This window comes from Phasianus colchicus, chromosome 8 (assembly GCF_987193195.1).
Source record: "Phasianus colchicus chromosome 8, bPhaCol1.hap1.1, whole genome shotgun sequence".
Taxonomy (NCBI): domain Eukaryota; kingdom Metazoa; phylum Chordata; class Aves; order Galliformes; family Phasianidae; genus Phasianus; species Phasianus colchicus.
The window spans coordinates 22,711,061-22,729,274 of NC_143443.1; the positions used below are offsets into that span (position 1 = coordinate 22,711,061).

Sequence of the window (18,214 nt, forward strand, 5' to 3'; positions counted from 1 at the left end):
TGTAATTTTGTCTTAAAAAGTAATCTCTGTAAACCCCCTCGCTGCCTGCTGCTCACAGGCCTGCTGTCCTCACAGCAGCCAGCGGTTCTGTGTTGTATAAGGGTTGATTTGAACAACGTCGAACACTTCCCAAGTCCCCCTCCCTGAGAAACTTTCTGCCCTTAGCACCGTATTGTCAGCACAGATGCGCCAAAATGCCTCTTTCCTACTTCCCCCCGTTACAGAGGGTTGGAGTGAATCCAGAGTCTGGCTGGCACGATGCTGAGTTTTTTGGAGGACAAAGCTGGAACTTCACACCTGGGAGAGGATTTGCAGAGGAGACCCTTCATGTTCAGGGCATCTGCAAGTTGAGTCTGTAATTCGTCTCCGTTCTGGGCCAGGCAGTGCTGGCTGCTCGCCTTCCCCTGCAGCCCTGCACAGCTCCAAGCACGCTTACCCCGTTACCTGATCAGTGAGTTGGAGCAGTGAGAAGCTAAAATCTTCTCTGAGCGTTCATGCATATTGCACGTGTTCTGCGTGTCCTTGCCAAGCCTGATTCAAGCTGCAGCATCCTTTGTGGAGGCTCCTGCCCTCGTGTGCACCCCTGTACCCATGTGGGGAGGTCCCACAGCTGCTGGCTGCTTGCTTTGCTAACAGCATCCCTGCAAGGAGACGTCACTGCTGCCTTTCTCGTCTGCTAGACTCAATCTCACAGAGACACTCAGCAATGGGCTGCCCAGTGCACATGGGGCCTTACCCTGGATGAGATGCTTGTCATAGAGAAACCACAACTGTAAAGGAGCTGATACTTCTGGGAAGGTGAATCTGCCTTTTTTTCACACCCCAGGACAACAAGTGGAGCATGCAACCCCTGATACATATGTATCTGTCTACAACAGCATCCTTGAATCCCGTGCATTACCAAAAAGCCCTGCTGCACTCTTCTTATCCACATCTCCATGTTTCAACTACTGAGGGAGCCTCTTTCCCTGCCATTTTTCCAGCACCAATGACAAAGGTTGGAGGGCAGCTCACAGAACCCGCAGTGCAGCAGCCTAGCATGCCTGGAAGGGACTGAAAGGACAGATGTAGACACTATAGGATTTGTGCTCCCATCCTGAGACCTCCTGCTCCTCTGCATTGCCTCAGCTATGGCTGCTGTGTGAAGGGTGACAGCACTGATCTCTCCTTCAGGACAAGACATTTGGGACCAACTCCAATTCAGGATGTTTGCACCCCAAAGATGGATTGCTTCACCTTATGTCCTGGAAACAGGAGCCAGCACTCAGGCATTTCAAAGCCTTCCTCCCACACCTGGATGCAGATGATTCGGATTCTGATTGGCAGCACTATAACCATGTTTCACTGAAGTGAGCATGTGGAGAGCAGGAATCCCCTGGATGAGAAATGCTCAGTGCCATGTCCAGGGCAGCAGGCACTCCTATGTTAGCAGGACGAGGGATGCAGGAGAGGACGGAGCACCTCTGCAGAGGTCCTCTCCTGGAGGGAAAAAGGCTTCTTGGTGTGAGACAGCAGTGGGACAGAAGGACACGGACAGGGGCAGAACTAATGCCAGTGGTTTCATTCTTGTCATCTTGTTTTCCCTGCAGTTACTACATCGATGGCCGAGTGGCCAAAGTGACCGACTTCCTGAAAACACGCCTGCTAGACACACTGTCCGACCAGATCAGGAAAATCCAGAAAGTAAGTGAGTGCACAGAGTCTGCGAGGGTGAGAGGGCACTGTGCCCACAGTACTGCAGCTCAGTGCCTGGGCTGGGTGCTGCTCAAGGTGTGGGGCTGGTGCAGCATCCCAGTGCTTGCATGGTGTGGTGGAGGGATGGTATCTCCACCCTGGGGATGGAGGAGGAGATGGGGTAGCAACCTGGCCAGCCCTAGGTGTCTATTCCAATTCCAAGGTGATTTGTGATTTGCTCTGGACAGCATGGCATGCAGTGAGCCACTCCATCCCTACCGCCCACAGGACAGCTCCAGGCTGCAGCCACTGTGTAGGAAATGGGGACTCTGCGAGTCCCCTGTTTCAGCTGCTGCAGGGAGCAGGGCTGGGAGCAGCTCAGCTGCCAGTCCCACAGCAAAGGATGAACATCTATTAAGAGCAAAGTGTTTTGGAGTGAGAGGACATGTCCATTTGTCTGTCTTGTCAAGGTTTTCATACTGTATCAGTCACCACTATATCTCACTGCTGTAATTCCTGCAAGAAGAAACTGTAGGATGAGCAAACAACTCAAAGAGGCCCCAGGAAAGGGGACATGTGGGTCGGCACAGCAAAACCAGAGGATAGGAGCTGATTGCTGTGTTGTCCTGCACAAGCTGGGGACCATCCCCAGACATGAGTGACCCACCTTTGGCAGGAAGCATGAGTTGGGCGCAGGGACAAGCATGGAGCACAATCCCACCCTGCTCTGCACTAAACTGGTGATACATGTCTCACTGCTGGAGAAGGTCATGGGACTGTCAGGAAAGCAAGGTGTAGATATGGTGCAGCCCTGGGGGGTCCCGGTTCCCATCCAGCCTCAGACCTGCAGCAGTGAGGAGCTGCCCTCTGTTGGGCCTGGGGAGTGGGAAGAGCTCTCCTGGGAATGCCAGTGTGGCTGAGCAAAAGCACAGTGCTGGGTGCTAATAGCCTCCAGCTTGGCTTTGAGTCCGTGCATCCTGCCGGGGCTGATTAGAGCAGCTGGGCTTGTCCACTTCCCTGTTTTATTGCTTCCTCTCTGACTGGGGAAGGTGGCGGGCTTAGATAATTACAGGCAGGATGCCAACACCTCTGGGGCTTCAGTCAGGGATGTCGACTCTCACAGGCTGTGAGTGGGAGGCAGCCCAGAGCTGGCGTATTTAACAGCTTTGAGGGATCCCAGTCCATCCAGCACATTCCAGTGTTCCTCACTAATGGGGCAGGATCCGTCAGGCTGTGCAGCGTGCTCCTGGGCTGTGGAGCTTGCAGACATCTGGCTGCAGGAGCTCATAGCCCGGCCTGGAGAAGCGAGATTGCTGGAGAGGATTCATTGTGTGGTGCCCGTGCATCTGGAGCCCCTGGTGCTTTGGTGCCCAACTGTGGCTGCCCCGTCCCATGTTGCTTCCACAGTGGCAGCTATTTCTCCTCCCATTGCAGGGTGCCCCTGCCACAGTCTCTATACTGAACACAGCCATTACTTGTCAGAGACATGCAAATTGCACCTGCCCTGTGGGAAGAGGAGAGAGGTGCTGCATTTGATGTTTGTTTTTCCCTGCACAGGTTGTGAACACATACACACCGGGCAAGAAGATCTGGCTGGAAGGCGTTGGTGCTACCTCTGCTGGAGGCATGAACAACCTCTCCGATTCCTATGCGGCCGGGTTCCTGTGAGTGACACAGCTCCTGGCACGAGGGCACTGCCACCTGTACAGGCTCTGTGCACAGCACTCCCCTATGCACCCCAGCTCTGGGGTCAGGGCTTGCACCCCATAGCCTCGCCGCCCTCTTGCCATTCTGCAGCCCTTGCATGCATTCACTCCTTGCATCCCTCTCTGGGCAACTGAAGCTCTTCAGAGCACAAGGTCCAGGTCTGGAAACCATATTCTGCCCTTCTAGAAGCCACAGCTATTGCTGGATCCTCAGGCTTGTCCAATGGCACAGCTCAGTAGCACATAGATCCTGTTGCAATCTTCAGAGCTAACCGTAATCACAAAGAATCAAGGAAGGGTTTCCTTGCTCCGGGGGCAGGCATAGGAACATGCCCAAGACACGTGGGCTGGGGCTGGCTTAGTTTGCTGGTGACACCACAACGGGTGGGAGCACAGACAAGCTGGGGTCCCTGTGGTGGCCTAACCCTGTCTCCTTGACACAGGTGGCTGAACACACTGGGCTTGCTGGCCAGCCAAGGCATTGATGTAGTGGTGCGGCACTCCTTCCTTGACCATGGCCACAACCACCTGGTGGACCAGAACTTCAACCCCCTGCCGGTAGGTCTGCCCGGGGCCGATCAGAGATGCACCCTTCTCACAGCCAGGTTTTAGGGGGGATCTGGTTTTTCTCTTCCCTGCACCCAGAATGATGTGCTGCCTTTATCCCTGACCCCTCTTGCAGATGCTTGGCTTCACCACAGAAATATCCAGGACACAGCTGAGAATCCACCTCTCCTTGTGGCCTGTTTGAACTCTGCTTGCAAATGAATTTTTCCAGATCTGTTTCATTCAGTGTTAATAGGAGACATTAGTTAATGTCAAATGCGGCATGTTGGAAGCAGATGGGAGAGCTTTGTTGCTGTGGCTGGAACTTCTTCCAGTGCCCAGAGCTTGGGAGCATGGCAGGGAGGCCAGTGCCACAGCAGCAATGCCAGTGGCTATAGGGGGCATTCCAGGGCAAGGTTGTGCTGCAGTCCCATCTCCAGCTGAGACCTGGTGGTTCTCAGTGGTGCCCTGCATCATTCCTTGCTCTCTAAACCCCCCCCCCCCTGGATGGCTGGGTCTTCCCACACATAGGGTGAGAATAAAGAAAGAGTATGCAAAATCTTTTAAAAAGTAGCAGGTTTCCTTTCCATCTGATCTGTTCTGTTTCCCCTTTGGTCTAGTAAATCCCTCACCTTGTAAGTAGAGAAGCTGGCAGGGCGGCTGGGTGCTCTGCTCACCCCAGGAAGGAATTTACAGGGTTTCTGCAAGGCAACACCAGGGGGGAGTTTGGGGAATATGCCCTGGGCTGATAAAGACAATGAAGTTATTCAAATTGCTGCTGTTATAATTTTCCCCCTAAATCAGACACCATGCCCCTTGTGGCCTCTTCCTTGTTCTCCCATGTGCTCCAGAGCTGATCTGCTGCTCACGTCCCAGTGCCACAGTCCTGCACAAGCAACAGTGTTGCTCATGCGCTTTAAAAGAGCCACGAGCAGGTGCAAATTAGTGCCGGGCTTCAAAGATGTGAGCATAAAAAAGCTTGTGGAGACCAGACTGTGACCCACATGGCAGTGTGGTGACTGCTATTTTCCCGTGGGAGCTATCAGGGGGATGAAAGTGTCCAGATGGACCTGTGCGGGGTCACCGCGCCGTGAAACCCAACACACCTGCTGGCTGCTGTCACAAAGACTTTTCTGCAGGTGGGATGGGCACAAGGCAGAGGCTGTTGAGAGAAGGCTGTGCTGCTGCCTGAGTCAGTGTGGCAGCTTGCTGCTGGTCCTGCTCTCTTTGGTGCTGCCCATGTGGCACGCTGCAGCGCATGGCACGAGGGATCTGGTAAGACCTGGCATATGCTGCCTGCCTGGGGCCAGGGAATGTGCACAGCCAAGGCCATGCACTGGAGACATTGCTGTGTACAGGAATATAAAGGTCAGTGCCCAGCTCTCTGTGCAGTGGGGTGATATTTGCTGCTGTGTGCTGTGCTGTGAGCCTTCAGACCACATCTGAGTTTTCATCCAATGGCAGAACTGCAGAAATGGGCTTCTCTTGCAACTAATGGGAAGAAAACAGGAGAAATTGGGTGCCCTGGACTGGGCATGGATGTGCTCAAGCTGCGGAATATAAATGCTTCTGCTGAGCTTAATGCAGCTGCTCTCAAGTGTTTTAATGCCTTGTTATTTCTGAGAGAACTTGGTTGAGTATCATTGAAGTGCTTTTTCTTCTTGAGCGATCGGGGCAGCCAGCCGTAAAGCAATCAGGGCTTGACTGCGTGGCATGTGCTTGAGAAGCCCTTCAGGCAGAGCATCTCCTGTCCGTAAGTCTGTCTGCATGCATCTGAGCCCATCTGTATATATGTGTGGGAGCAGGAAGTAGATGAAGTGAGAGGAGAAGCAGCACTGATATTCACCCTTCATGGGGCAGTGCCTTTGAAAAGCCCATCTGGCATTTAGGAGCTATCTGCTCCTTTTAGGCATGCAGTAGACATAATACATCACTCTGTTAATATCACTCTGAAGCAGTCCAGAATGGTGCAAAACGTTCATTTCACTGCAGAGGCCCCCAGGTAAGTGTGAGCTATCTCTTCAGACTGCTAGAGCATGCAAAACTTTGGAAATGCTTGTCCATACAGAACTCCCCTCTGTTTTATCCATCTTTGGAACTGATGTCTGCTCCCTTAATGCACAAAGAAGTGCTGTGAGGTTACACCTATGGGTGCAGAAATTTGGGTATGCTTCTAGGGAGGGCCAGAGAAACACAAACCCAATGAAAAGGCCAGAGCTGAAAACCAAACTCAGGTTTCCTGACAACTGTGGCATCTCTTGAACCTTCTCCTAAAGGCTGTGAGGGACATGGTTCTCCTGTATTAGGTGCTAAAAGTTCCTGCATCTAAGTTTAATAAACAGCATACGGGGGCGTGAGAAAAGGCTTCGAGGGATCACAGGGCGAAGCAATGGCAGAGGCTGCCTGCTCAGCCGTGGTAGGAAAAGACAGTGTAATATTGTGTGTGAATTGATGGCGTCCTTGGGAAAGCACCACGGCGGTGTGGAGGGCTGCGCCTGGTGGGGCTGCACTCAGACGCTTGGATGCCGCCAGCGATTTTTCACCTCCTTTGCTTAGCCCACAGGCACTGAGGAACTCAATGGGAAAGTTACTGTGTGTCCTGGCCAAGGTGCCAGGGTTGGAGCAGGGCTCCCCGCCTGCTGCACGTTTGTGTTCCCCTGTGCGCTCGTTAGCTGAGCTGCCTTGGCGGCTACACTGCTCCTTACAGCTGAAGGTCCCAGCTTCTCCCAAGCCAAGCCTCTCCTGCCTTGTGCTGTGCTGCAAGGATCACCTCCATCCAGGGTTGGGGGCCACATCCACCCACCTGCACCCATCCCTGCCCTGCCCTGCTGCAGGTGCCTGATGGGGCGATGTGGCAGGGGGAAGCAGTGTCCCCAGGCGGGGAGCAACAAAGGGTGGGGAGAAGGAGCCGGTCCAGTGGAGCTCACACACATGGAAGCTGTTCTTTGCGACCATAAATCTGCAGCACGGGTGTCTGGCACCCCCATCTGCCCTGCACACTGCAGTATGGGCTCTCGCGCAAGTGACGCCTGCAGATGGGGAGAGGAAGGGAGTGGAGAGGATGCCCAGAAGTGGCTTGTGTGGTACATGGGCTCTGGCTGCTGGAAAGAGGGATGAAATTCTGGGCCATGTGAACACCCAAAACTGCATGGGAACTGCCTGGTGCTGTTCTGAGGGGCTCTGCTTCTCTTCCAGCCACGGCTATGCCATGTGCTGAGGGCTGCAGCATCCCCTGCTCCCCACACCCTGGCTGCACTCTATCTGTGAGCCTGCTCTGAGGCTCCTTTTATCTGCAAACCAGGAGACAGATTTAAAGCGCTTGCACTCTGCTCACTGTCACATTGGGTTAAGGGGCCTTTCCCTCTTTGTGCGCCATAAAAAAAAAGTCTCTGAAGTGCGTATGCTTGGACTTTGAAAGGCATCAAAGCTGTGAGCTGCCTGCAGCTCAGGCTCCCACCCACTGGGGCTGTGGGACACATGCACAGAAGAGCCATGCCATGCATGTGCTGTGCACCCACCCACCCACTGTCACCAGCTGCAGGGGTGGTGGGGATAGCAAGGTGCTCTTCAGCATGGCACACAGCTACCGGCAGAATGGAGGGAAGTAGTGTGATGGTGAAAAGTAGCAGAAGAAGGGAAAACAGCAAACGAATTGTATTTGGTTTCCAACCTGCCTGATCCTGTGTCTCCACTCCCTTCCTGCCGCCTCCGTTGCCTGGACCCTGTTAGGGAGAGGTGATGACAAAAAGGACTCTGACTGTTGCTCCATCTGCTCTGCTTGTGGGGAGGGAGCTTGCCTGCTCAGGGCCAGTGCACAATGGCTCAGCAGACTTCTGAGGGTTGTGCTGCTGGGGAGACCCAGAGCTATGGGACAAGCAGCTGATGCCAAGCCCGAGTGCACTGCTGCTGGCACTGGTGGGTGAGGCTGTGGCTCTCCCAGCTGCCACGTGCATCCATGTTAGCAGGTAATTTGGGATGGAGCAGCTCTCCTGGCTGTGCCGCGTGCTGCGCTTTGGGACTCACTGGACAGCCATTGAAAAACGTGACCTCGTTTCCTTTTCCTAACCACAAGAAGATATTCCACCTGCAGGACCAGCCAGCAGCCAAGCTGAAGCAAGTCCCCATAAGCGCACAGTGCAGGCATCGCGGCCACAGCTGTGAAAGAGTGGGGTGAGATGATGCACTCACAGCCGCTGGGGCAGGAAGGAAGAGGAGAAGCACAGCAAAAGCAATGCAATCCCAGGCAGAGATGTCAGCAGCTGCAGAGGACTGCTGGGTGCAAGAGCCATCTCTAGGCAGGGCTTGGTGCTGATGCTGCACCAGGCAAGGTCTGTGCTGCCCAGGGGGCTGCTGCTGCCAGATCTTTGTGTGGGATTTCGGTCAGAAAGCCTTGAGCTGTCCAAGAAGCACAGCAAGGTCACGGGTGATGTTAAGAACTGCATCAGCCCAGCCCTGCTGGAGGAACGACCAGCCGCGTCTTGAACAGGATGCACAGACCTCCACAGGGAGTGAGCCTTGGATGCTGAAGATCCTTTAATCTAGTGGAAAAAGAAAGAGCAAGAACCACTGGTTGGAAGCTGACGCCAGACAAATTCAAGCTGAAAATAAAGATTGTTAACAGCGCGGATGTTTAACCACTGGAACAGGTTCCATGGGAAGTGGCAGTTCTCCATCCCGCCGGGCCTGCAGAACCAAGTCACTGGAAGAGGATTTTGCCAAAAACAAGCCACAGGGATCAGCAGACAGATAAAAACTCCTCTGTCCTGTGAGGCATGGGAAACCGGGTCCCTTATCTCAGCAGTTGCTCAGACAGTCAAAATGCAGGCTGTGGTGCAGGAATGGAGCAGGCTACTGAAACCTGCACATGCCTTAGGGATGCCGTGGGAGAGTTCCAAGTCTGCCAGGCTGGGGCACTGTGGATGCACCTTGAGTGCCCACCTACCTGCTGCTTATAGAGAGACTGAATGTCTGAGGCTTATGTTTCCTGGCTACAGCAACCTCTTCTTGTGTGTGCAGTTGGACAGGCTCGGGCAGGCTATAAAGTAGCTTTGCTGCCTGTAGGAGGGAGCAGGGGAGATGCTCCTGAGCCCTTTGTAGCAGCTCTGGAGGCAGGAGATATGGTTAGCAGGGCTGTCTGAAGGGCTGACTAATCAGCTGCCTTTCCAAAAGCTTAAGCTTCTAAAAGTTCCTGCGATGAATTAAAACGTGTAAGGAGATAAAGCGGGACCCTCTGGGCTTTCCCTGTCTGGTGGAAAGCTCTCCATCTCTGCTGGCCCCATGGCACGCAGAAGACGTGGTTGGGCTGAGCTCCACAGATCAGCTCGTGTGAGACCATGGCCCTTCCTGCCTGTAAATCCACCGTCCCAGCCAGGGACCTCCTGCTCTGCTCTGCTCAGGTGCCTGCAGCTCCGCAGAGGACTGTAGCAGCAGCCTTAATGGGTCTGCAACATAATTAAAGCAAGAAAGCTCCTTTGGTTCCCCAAGGACTAATAGCGGACCAGATTCCTTTCTGCTATTCCTCCTCTAGCCTTATGGCTGTATAATGGCTCACCACAGGAGCTCTCAGCAGCTCCAAGGCTCTGGTCCTGCTGTGACTGGGCTGGATCGAGCTGTGCACTGCTCCAGGCTGTGGCTTTTTGCTGCAAGGTGGTCACGAGGACACGTGGAAGAGGTGACAGACACAGCCAGGGAAAAAGCCACCCTGTTGCTTTCAGAGATGGGTGTCAAGACCCAACTTCCCGCATCGGTGACCATCTGAACAGGAGACAAAGCAAGTTGTAATTGCAGGTGCCCAGCAGCTCCAATGGGATTTTGGTTGGGGCTCACAGCCTTGCAGCAGCCAGGGAAGTGCCCGCACCCAGAGGTTTTGTTTTGATCATGCTGGATGCGTGTGCAATTCATCATCCAAATACTCGGTGTCACTGGCTCCTGGTAATTTATTGCAAGGAACATGATTTTGGCCCCTGCTGCAAGCAGGCTTGCGATGACGTGAAAAGCTGCAGCTGTCCTCAGTGCTTCCCTGCAGCAAGCTGAATGGCTTGAGTTCCTCCAGGCTGCAGCAAAAGGCTCCTTTTCCAGCCCCTGGGTCATTTTTTTGGCCCAGCTTTGAACTCTCTTTGGTGCTTCCACATCCTTCCTGAAAGAAAGGCTTCAGAGCTCACCCTGCCTGCCAAGCAGGGTAAAATCACTGTGCTGCTTCTCCTCCTGCAGATGCTGAAGGGACACGTTGGTCCCCACACTGCCCTGAGCATCTCTGCTAAGGTGGTTGGTAGCACTGAGGGATCTGCTAAGCCACAGCTTTTAGGGGAGCACCAAGAGCACATGGAACTTGAAGGGTGGCCACCAAGTCCCTGAGGACTCCCTTTGAGTCCTGTAGTATTTATCACTTCCATACTTTGCCAGCAAAAACAGCATCTTGCTGGTGGAAATGTGCATAGAAAGCAAGAAACTCCACAGCGCTGTTAGGAAGAACTATCTAACAGGGAGCTAACAGGCCATTTTCAGGCTTGGCCAGAAGCAGCTAGAGGAGGGCAGGAGGTTTTCCCCCAGCCCTCTGGCCAAAGCTGACCCAGCCAGCGGGAAGCAGGTTTGGATGTCCCTGTGGCAGGCTGAGTGGCGCTGCTGGCACCAACCAGGCAGGTGTTCCTCTTGGCTGGTAGCTGCTGCGGTGACAGGGACAGAGCCCCGTCCTGCAAAACGGCCCTCTGAGCGTGCCCCCTCCCTTCCTACAACCCTGCTTCATTTACCACACACCTCCCAGCTTCTGCAGCGGATGGGGGGGGCCCTGCAGACGGTGGCCGCCGGCAGTGCACAGCCTCGCTTCCCTCCCCAGGGCCTGGGGCCCATCCTGTGTGCTAAGCGAGGCCGTGCCCTGTGGGAAAATATAGTATGTGGTGACGTAATTAAAAGGCTGCATCGTTAACGCATGTGTGCAGGAGCTGAGCATTTCCTATTTCTTGAGTATTTGGCTTCCCTGCACTATGGTCATGGGTGCTTAGTTCCACAGGTGGCTTTAGGAGGAGAAGCATCTCTGGGGAGTGGAGCACCCCAGGCTGTCTCCAGAGCCAATGCGCCATCAGCAGAGTGGGGAGCATGGGATAGATCGAGGGGCTCCAGCCTTGCACAGCAATGGGGTGGAAGGTGTCATTGTCCCATGTGGGCTGTGCGTGGCTGTGCAGCGTGGCTGTGTGTGGGTCCATGAGATGTGAGGTAGCATCCGTGTTGCTCTCCACCAAGCTGCGTGGCCTGAGCTCCTTTAGAGGATATCGGTGTCTCTTAGCGTGCAAAGCAATGTACTCCTTCCTTAATCTCTTTCCTGGAAACAGCTACACCATTTTGGCTTGATCCATGCCAAAAAATAAAAGCTCACCCCAAGGCAGACATCTGGCATGGAATATTCTCACCCAGGCAGCCCAGACTCTCCTGGACTGGTGCTGCTGACTGTCCTCTCTGCCCTGCAGGACTACTGGCTGTCCCTGCTGTACAAGCGGCTCATCGGACCCAAGGTGCTGGCCATCCACGTGGCCGGTCTGCAAAGGAAGCCCCGGCCGGGCAGGGTGATCCGTGACAAGCTCCGCATTTACGCCCACTGCACCAGCTCCCACAAGTGAGCCATGCACAGTGAGGGAAGCTGGGGGCCGCGGGGCGGCACCCGCCTGGGAACGGGGACTGCGGCCGGACAGCCCCGGCAGCAAAGATCAAGGGGGTGGATTTCACGAGGGGCCCCCGGTCGGTCAGGTTACCTGCCCAGGAGCCCAGCCCGCTCATTGTTCTACTGATAAGGTCTTTCAAAGCGCCACAGCAAGCAGTGGGGGTGGGGGGGAGGCAGCCACCTCTTCTGCAGACACAAGTTGCTATTGTGGAGGAGGAGAGGCTGTTTCTTTACACAGTCCAGATGCTTTCAACATGCCTCCAGCTCGGTAGGAAACCTTGTCCAGTAACTGACAGGTGCAAAGTGCTTTATAGCCTTTGTTTGGGGCTGTCTGATTAAGCAGGGACAGAGGATCAGTGTCTGGAGCTGTCAGTTGGGTGCCTGGGGTGGCAGGGGGCAGATGCCACTCACGTACTGAGCTCCCTCAGTTCTCAGCCTCCTTGCAAGGTCCTGGGGGGGCTGCCCCCAGCTGCAGTGACCCCCTCGAGCAGTGCCACTCCTGGCCGAGGAGAGCAGGGGAAGTTGGGAAGCTGTCACGACGGGGAGGCGACATCTCCCTGCGGAGGGTGATGTCCAACCCGGATGGCTGCACACACACCCCAGACCCTTTTCCAGGGGTGATGCTCTCGGGGCAGATGCCAACACACCCCTCAGCCCCCGCTCTCCCCTTTGCAGCCACAACTACGTGCGGGGCTCCATCACCCTGTACATCATCAACCTGCATCGCTCCCGGAAGAAAATCAAGCTGGCGGGGACGCTGCGGGATAAGATCGTCCACCAGTACCTGCTGCAGCCCTACGGCAAAGATGGGCTGCACTCCAAGTAAGCGCGGGGTTCCCGCTGGGGACCACCCCGTCCTTGGCGCCGCGCCCTGACCCTGTTCCGCTCTCGCAGGTCGGTGCAGCTCAACGGGCAGCCTCTGGCCATGGTGGACGACGGGACCCTCCCCGAGCTAAAGCCCCGGCCGCTGCGGGCCGGCCGCACGCTGGTCATCCCCCCACTGACCATGAGCTTCTACGTGGTGAAGAACGTGAACGCGTTGGCCTGCCGCTACCGATAGCCCGCGGCCCGCAACGGACCCACCGCTCGCTCCCCGGGACGCGCTGCTCCTCGGCAGCACGGCGCGGGCACCGCATCGCCCTCCTCCCCAATGCCCGGACGCCCTCCAGCCCGGCACCCTCTGCCCCCACCCGTGCCCGCACCGCCCCGCGCACTGACGGCGGGGCTGCGGGGCTCCAGCGGGAGGGTCGGGGCCGCGTGCGGGGAGCTCGCAGCGAGCATGGAAGCAGCTCCCTCTGCTGCCGCTGCGAGCGCGGCCCGGACGCCGTGGGACGGGGGGAGCCGCGCGGGCGGGGCCACGGCTGTAAATGTTGGTAATTAAGTTAATGAGGCCCGCGGTGACGGGGAGCTCCTCGCCGTGCCAGGCGGAGGCGGCTCAGGCTGCGGGAGCGGGGGGTGCGGGCTGGAGCAGCCGGGACGCACCGCGACGGAACGTGAGGGGTAATAAAGCTGCGCTGCCCACCGCGCTCGCCTCTTCTGTTCGCCGCGGGGCGGCACCGGAGCGGGGCGAGAGAGGAACCGGAGCGGGGCGCCCCGCGGCCGGGTGCGCGCTGCAGGGCCGCGCCGGGCCACCGGAGGCGCTGCGCGCGTGGGCGCGGCGGTCACGCGCGGCGGAGCAGGAAGCGGCGCGGGGCGGGCGGAGCCGCGGGGTCCCGGGGCCGAGCCGGGCTATGCGGTGCGTGCTGATCGCCAGCACCGCGGCCGAGCTGCTCTTCTACTGGGCCGATGCCGCCTTTCTCCGCCGGCTGCGGCCGCCCGCCGCCACCGCCGCGCAGGTGGGATGAGACGGGACGGGACGGGGCGGCCCCGGGGGGGCGGGCGGGGTGGCTCGCGGGGCCCGGAGACGCTGACTCGGGCGCGTGCCGCAGGGCCCGGCGCTGGAGGACAGCATCAACACGCTGTTCGCGCCCCTCATCATCTCCTGCACCGCGCTGCTGGAGAAACTGTCGGACACCTACACCTGCTTCAGGGCTGAACGCGGGCGGCACCTCCACGTCCTGCACATGGTAGGGCCGGGCCGGGGGACCTGGGGAGCGGTCGAGCCTTGTGCCCTGACCCCGCTGCCGGTTGCAGTTCGGGGATTGCTTGTACATCGCGGTGAACGGCGACGGGACGGAGAGCGAGGACGACCTGCGCAGGACGCTCTTCGTGCTGCGGCGCCTGGTGGAGGCTCACTGCGGCCTCGTCACGCTCGATGCCCACCTCATCCGCAAGGAGTGAGCAGGGAGCGCCAGCCGGCGCGGGCTGGGGCACGGGGATACTGGGCGAGCAGCCGAGATGGGAGGGTGGGTGCATATCCTGTAGGTGGTGTCCCCTGGCAGTGAGACTCCCGTCTCCTTTCCCTTTCCTGGAGTGCCGTGGTGATTTGGGATGCCCATCCATCTGGGGCATCTCATACATGGCTCACGCTCTGTGGCCATCACAGGCTGCGGCCAGCGGATTCAGAGCGCCGGGAGCGCAGCTGGAGCCTGTTGAGGGGGCTGTTGGAGACATACATCCGCCTGCGGGAGGAGGACCAGAGCTTTGCCGTGGAGGTAATGTTTCTTGGGACCTGCTGAGCACATCCCAGGGCTTCCTCCAGGCTGGCAGTGGGTGATGCTGCATCCTGGAGAAGGGCTCCTAGAGGGGATCTTCGGGCAGCCTCCAGGTTGTGATGCCAGGAGCAGCCCAGCCCTGCCCTGGCGCTGTGCGGTTGCATCTGCCTGGCTCAGCAGCCTCATCCCAACCCACACCTCAGGCGGTGGAGCGGCTGATCCATCCTCAGCTGTGTGAGCAGTGCATCGAATTCCTGGAGAGGCAGGTGGTGCAGCACATCAATGCCAGCCCTGAGCGTGGTGGGGATGAGGTGGGACACGCCTTTCTCCTGGTGCACACCAAGCTGCTGGCCTTCTACTCCAGGTGCGCCTGGTCCTGGCTCCAGTACCCTCCCAGGACAGCTGCTGGCCTTCCTGCTTGACCCCTCTGCTCTCCATCTCACAGCCGCAATGCCAGCTCCATCCGCCCTGCTGACCTGCTCACCCTCATCCTCCTGGTGCAGGACCTGTATCCCAGCCAGAGTGCCGAGGAGGAGCTCAGCCCACAGGTGTGGGGGGAGTGGGCTGGGGTGTCTCTGGAGCATGATATCTTGTGGGTCAGGCTTTGATTTTCTCTCTTTCCTCTTGGAAGCCCACAGCAGGGGAGGTGTTGCCACAGGGACCCAAGAGAAGTGAGAGCATCCCCGTGAGCAACCCCAGCTCCCACGGGGCTACAGAGAAGGAGTCAGATGATCAGGTGAGAGTGGGTGGCAGCCCCACGGGCTGCAAAGCTCAGAGCTGCAGTGTGGGATGCTGGCGGTGCTGCCCTGCAGTCATTGCACAGCTGAGCCAACCCTTCCTGCTAGCAGGACACTGATGATCTCTCTGCACCTGAAGTCTACTATACACCTGAGCCCTCGCCGGGCAGACAGAGCACAGGTGAGTGCCGGGTTGGTCAGTGCCCTGCCCCATAGGAGGTTTGGGGCTGCATGGGGACTGGCAGGGAGAGTGGAGCTGCTGCATTCTTGCAGGCAGTGAAAGCTGGTCAGAGAGCCTTGAGCTGGTGGGGGATGGGGATGCAGATGCTGCAGATGTCCAGGTGAGCATGGGTGACGATTCCACCTGTATCCACGCCTTCCCAACCTATCCTGGTGCTGTTTGTTATCTCTGGTCCTCACTACATCTCCCTTGCTGTGCTATGGCTGAGTGTCCCAGCCTGTGGAGGCATGTGGCACATCCCCTGTGTTGTGCATGACAGTGTGTCAGCTCTGGGTTACTGCTTGCAGCGTTCCCATTGATGTCAGTGACACAGGGTTGAGGCTCTCTGAAAGCAGTCTGGTGTCTCCCTCTGCTGCCTCAGGGTTTCTGGGCTGCTTTCTTCCCTGCACTACTCTGCAAGCATTTGGTCTCTGCAAATAGTGTTTGCTGACTGCAAGCAGCCTCCTTTCTGTCTGCTGCTCTTGCGGGGTATTTGCAGCTTTCAGGATGTTGGTTTCATCACCACGTCCCTCGGATGATGCAGGGGCTGAGCATCTCTCCTCTCTGCCCAGATGGCAGAGGACCTGCTCCAGACATTGGGCCCTCTGCTCCCAGAAGCTTCAAACCCCAGAAGGATCTTCCTGGAGGCCAACCTGCGGGATGGCAGCTGCCTGTTACTGCCACACACCATGCACTGTCTCCCGCTGTGGCCTGGTATTTCCCTTGTACTCCTGACTAAGGTGAGCTGTAAGGTGAGGGGAGCAGGGCTGGGCTAGCTCCTGCCTGACCCATATCTCTACTCCATGGTAGGGCCCCACGAGCCATGTGGCTGTCACCTTGCACCAACTGCTGGATGGCTTCCTGGTGCTGGAGAAGAAGCTGGAAGAGGGGCAGGAGGTGGGAGCCCCCCATGCCCACCCCTTCCTGGCCGAGCTGCGGCAGCGCATGGATAAGTTTGTGAAGAAGCTGAGTGGGCAGGACATGCAGGTGGGTGTGGGAATGCATGGACCTCATCCTGCTGTCTTTGTAGCTGGACACTGAGCCCCATCTCTAGTTGCAGAACGCCTGGGTGGAATTCAAGAACAAGATATTCTCCCGGAATGAGGCTGGGAGCAACCTGGAGTGAGTATGAGGCAGCTGGGGAATATGGGATCCTTGCTCTGCCTGAATGCAGACTCCAAAGCTGGACTCCTTCCACTTAGGCTGCTGCATGTGCTAGGCACTGTGAAGCGACAGCTCTGCTCTGTATATCGCCAGCTCTTCCTCACCCCCACCAGCCACAGCCTGTCCCAGGGCCTGCGGGACCGAGCCCAGAAGCTGATGAGGTGAGGCTGAGGGGTACAGAGACTGCCTGCGGCTGGGGATGTTCATTGCTGCTCATTGCACCTCTGCTCGCAGGGAGAAGCTGCTGGACTGGCGAGACTTCCTGCTGGTGAAGAGCAGGCGCAATATCACCATGGTGTCATATCCGTCCCTGTGGCCGGGATGGGGTGAGAGGGAGAGAGGGAGGTTTCCACAGGGTACCAAAGAGGTTGGACACCCTTAACCAGCCTCACATACCTGGAGGACTTTCCTGGCCTGGTGCACTTCATCTATGTTGACCGCACAGCTGGACAGATGATGGCACCGTCGCTCAATGTGACAGAGAGGTCCAGCTCAGAGCTGGGCAAGGGGCCCCTCGCCGAGTTTGTCAGGAGCAAGGTAGTGATCCTGCAGAGCCTGGGTCAGGCTGCTGTGGTTCCAGGTGCTGATGGCTGTGCTCGGACCATGGGAGGGGGCAAGGATGGAGGTTTGTGTTCAGGCGTGGAATGCCCTCCTTCCCCTAGGTGTGGTCCCTGATTGCACTGGCCCGGCGGTACCTGCAGAAGGGCTACACGACCCTCATGCTGCAGGATGGTGACTACTGCTGCTCCTACTTCCTCTGGTTTGAGAATGAGCTGGTAAGTGGGCTGAGCCCTTCTGCCCACACCACTGGGCTCCTTGTCCCTCCCTTCCCTGGCACAACCCTGACCTCTGCTGTCATCCATCCCCAGGGCTATAAACTGGAGGTGATGGAGGTGCCGGTTCTCTCTGATGACTCTGCGCCCATTGGGATGCTGGCAGGGGACTACTACAGGTGAGCAATTGGGCAGAGGAGATGGGGAGCATGCTGAAATGAGCATCCCATGCGCATTGGTGTGCCTGGGGGAACCAGGGGCAGCAGAGTGACACCAGTGCTACAGTGCCATCTGGACAGCACAGCCCATATTCCCAGCTTGGTGCTGTGATTGTGGGCCAGCAGGGGTGGATGTTCTTGCCAGAGGCCTCCTAGGGGAATTTGGTTCCAAAGGGGCACAGCCAGTGCCATACCCTGCAGAGTATCTCTGCCTTTCCTTCCTAGGAAGCTGCTGCGTTACTACAGCAAGAACCAGCAGACGGAAGTGGTGAAGTGCTATGAGCTGCTGACTGTGCACCTGGGCATCATCCCATCCGAGCTGGTGGTCCAGCAGGCCTGCAACTTGGCCCAGCGCCTCTGGGAGCCCTCCCGCATCCCCCTGCTCTGAGCTGGGACTGGGATTAAAGCGGGTGTGGGTGTTCCTCGTGCTGCTTCTTCAGGGGGTGCGCGTGAGCTGGACTGTGCCTGGAGGCAGCCACGTGCAGCCTCGCCGTCATGCAGTCGGGTCAGGGCTTGCACTGCCCGCCTCTCCCCCTCTCCCTCTTGGCAAGCGCCCAGCAGCCTCCTGGGACAGGCTGGGAGTGGGGCTGAGAGCTTTTTGGCAAATCACAGGCTTGTTGAAAAGCGCATTTCCAAAGCTGGATTTATAGTGTTGACTTGGCCTCGCCGCCTGGCTTTGGCCAGAGAACAAAGCATCATAGCCAATCTGCACTGCAAACTACACCTCGTGCCCCTATCTGCACCCCTAAGCACAGGGCTGCAGGTTTGAGGTCCTCAAGCCTGGGGAGGTGGGGTGCATCCTGTGCACCCCCTGCCCATGTGCAGCTGCTGGGCATATTGGTGCTGAGCTGAGTGCCAGCACGTGGTGCAGCTGAGGCAGTTCATGTGTCCTCCAGACACATCTGCTGTTGGTGCATGTGCAAGCACTCTG

At 57.4% G+C, this 18,214-nt stretch overlaps 2 protein-coding genes across 15 annotated transcripts in view; both read left to right on the forward strand.

Annotated features, from left to right (window-relative positions):
* HPSE2 (heparanase 2 (inactive)) overlaps positions 1-13,098 on the forward strand; it is an 85,782-nt gene extending 72,684 nt beyond the window's left edge. For 8 of the 10 annotated variants that reach the window (XM_090145330.1, XM_090145323.1, XM_090145324.1 and 5 more), the window contains 6 exons: positions 1,590-1,683; positions 3,232-3,338; positions 3,824-3,938; positions 11,387-11,532; positions 12,253-12,399; positions 12,472-13,098. In XM_090145330.1, the coding sequence (XP_090001456.1) occupies positions 1,590-1,683; positions 3,232-3,338; positions 3,824-3,938; positions 11,387-11,532; positions 12,253-12,399; positions 12,472-12,637 (775 nt within the window). In that variant the 3' untranslated portion in view covers positions 12,638-13,098. Of the gene's footprint in view, positions 1-1,589; positions 1,684-3,231; positions 3,339-3,823; positions 3,939-4,062; positions 11,313-11,386; positions 11,533-12,252; positions 12,404-12,471 lie in introns of those variants that run through there. The other 2 variants (XM_090145331.1, XM_090145332.1) reach the window with 2 other exon arrangements.
* A 163-nt stretch (positions 13,099-13,261) lies between these two features.
* Positions 13,262-17,710, forward strand: HPS1 (HPS1 biogenesis of lysosomal organelles complex 3 subunit 1). 5 transcript variants are annotated; one of them, XM_090145320.1, is made up of 18 exons: positions 13,262-13,412; positions 13,506-13,643; positions 13,711-13,853; positions 14,063-14,171; positions 14,375-14,535; positions 14,617-14,719; positions 14,803-14,907; positions 15,017-15,089; positions 15,182-15,249; positions 15,701-15,868; positions 15,939-16,115; positions 16,183-16,250; positions 16,331-16,453; positions 16,527-16,591; positions 16,684-16,829; positions 16,955-17,068; positions 17,162-17,244; positions 17,509-17,710. In XM_090145320.1, the coding sequence occupies exons 1-18, from the start codon at positions 13,308-13,310 to the stop codon at positions 17,669-17,671; spliced, it is 2,112 nt and encodes a 703-aa protein (XP_090001446.1). In that variant the 5' UTR covers positions 13,262-13,307; the 3' UTR covers positions 17,672-17,710. The 5 variants fall into 5 exon arrangements, with proteins under 5 accessions (XP_090001446.1, XP_090001448.1, XP_090001443.1 ...); XM_090145322.1 differs by having other exon boundaries at positions 15,020-15,089; XM_090145317.1 differs by having other exon boundaries at positions 16,955-17,244.
* The last annotated feature ends 504 nt before the right edge of the window (positions 17,711-18,214 follow it).

Excerpts from the sequence above, each read along its gene's own strand:
- HPS1 (XM_090145317.1), top strand. The coding sequence starts at position 13,308 with ATGCGGTGCGTGCTGATCGCCAGCACCGCGGCCGAGCTGCTCTTCTAC. Across the intron at positions 13,854-14,062 it reads GCCCACCTCATCCGCAAGGA|GCTGCGGCCAGCGGATTCAG; the intron begins GTGAGCAGGGAG and ends TGGCCATCACAG. Across the intron at positions 16,116-16,182 it reads TGAGTGGGCAGGACATGCAG|TTGCAGAACGCCTGGGTGGA; the intron begins GTGGGTGTGGGA and ends CCCCATCTCTAG.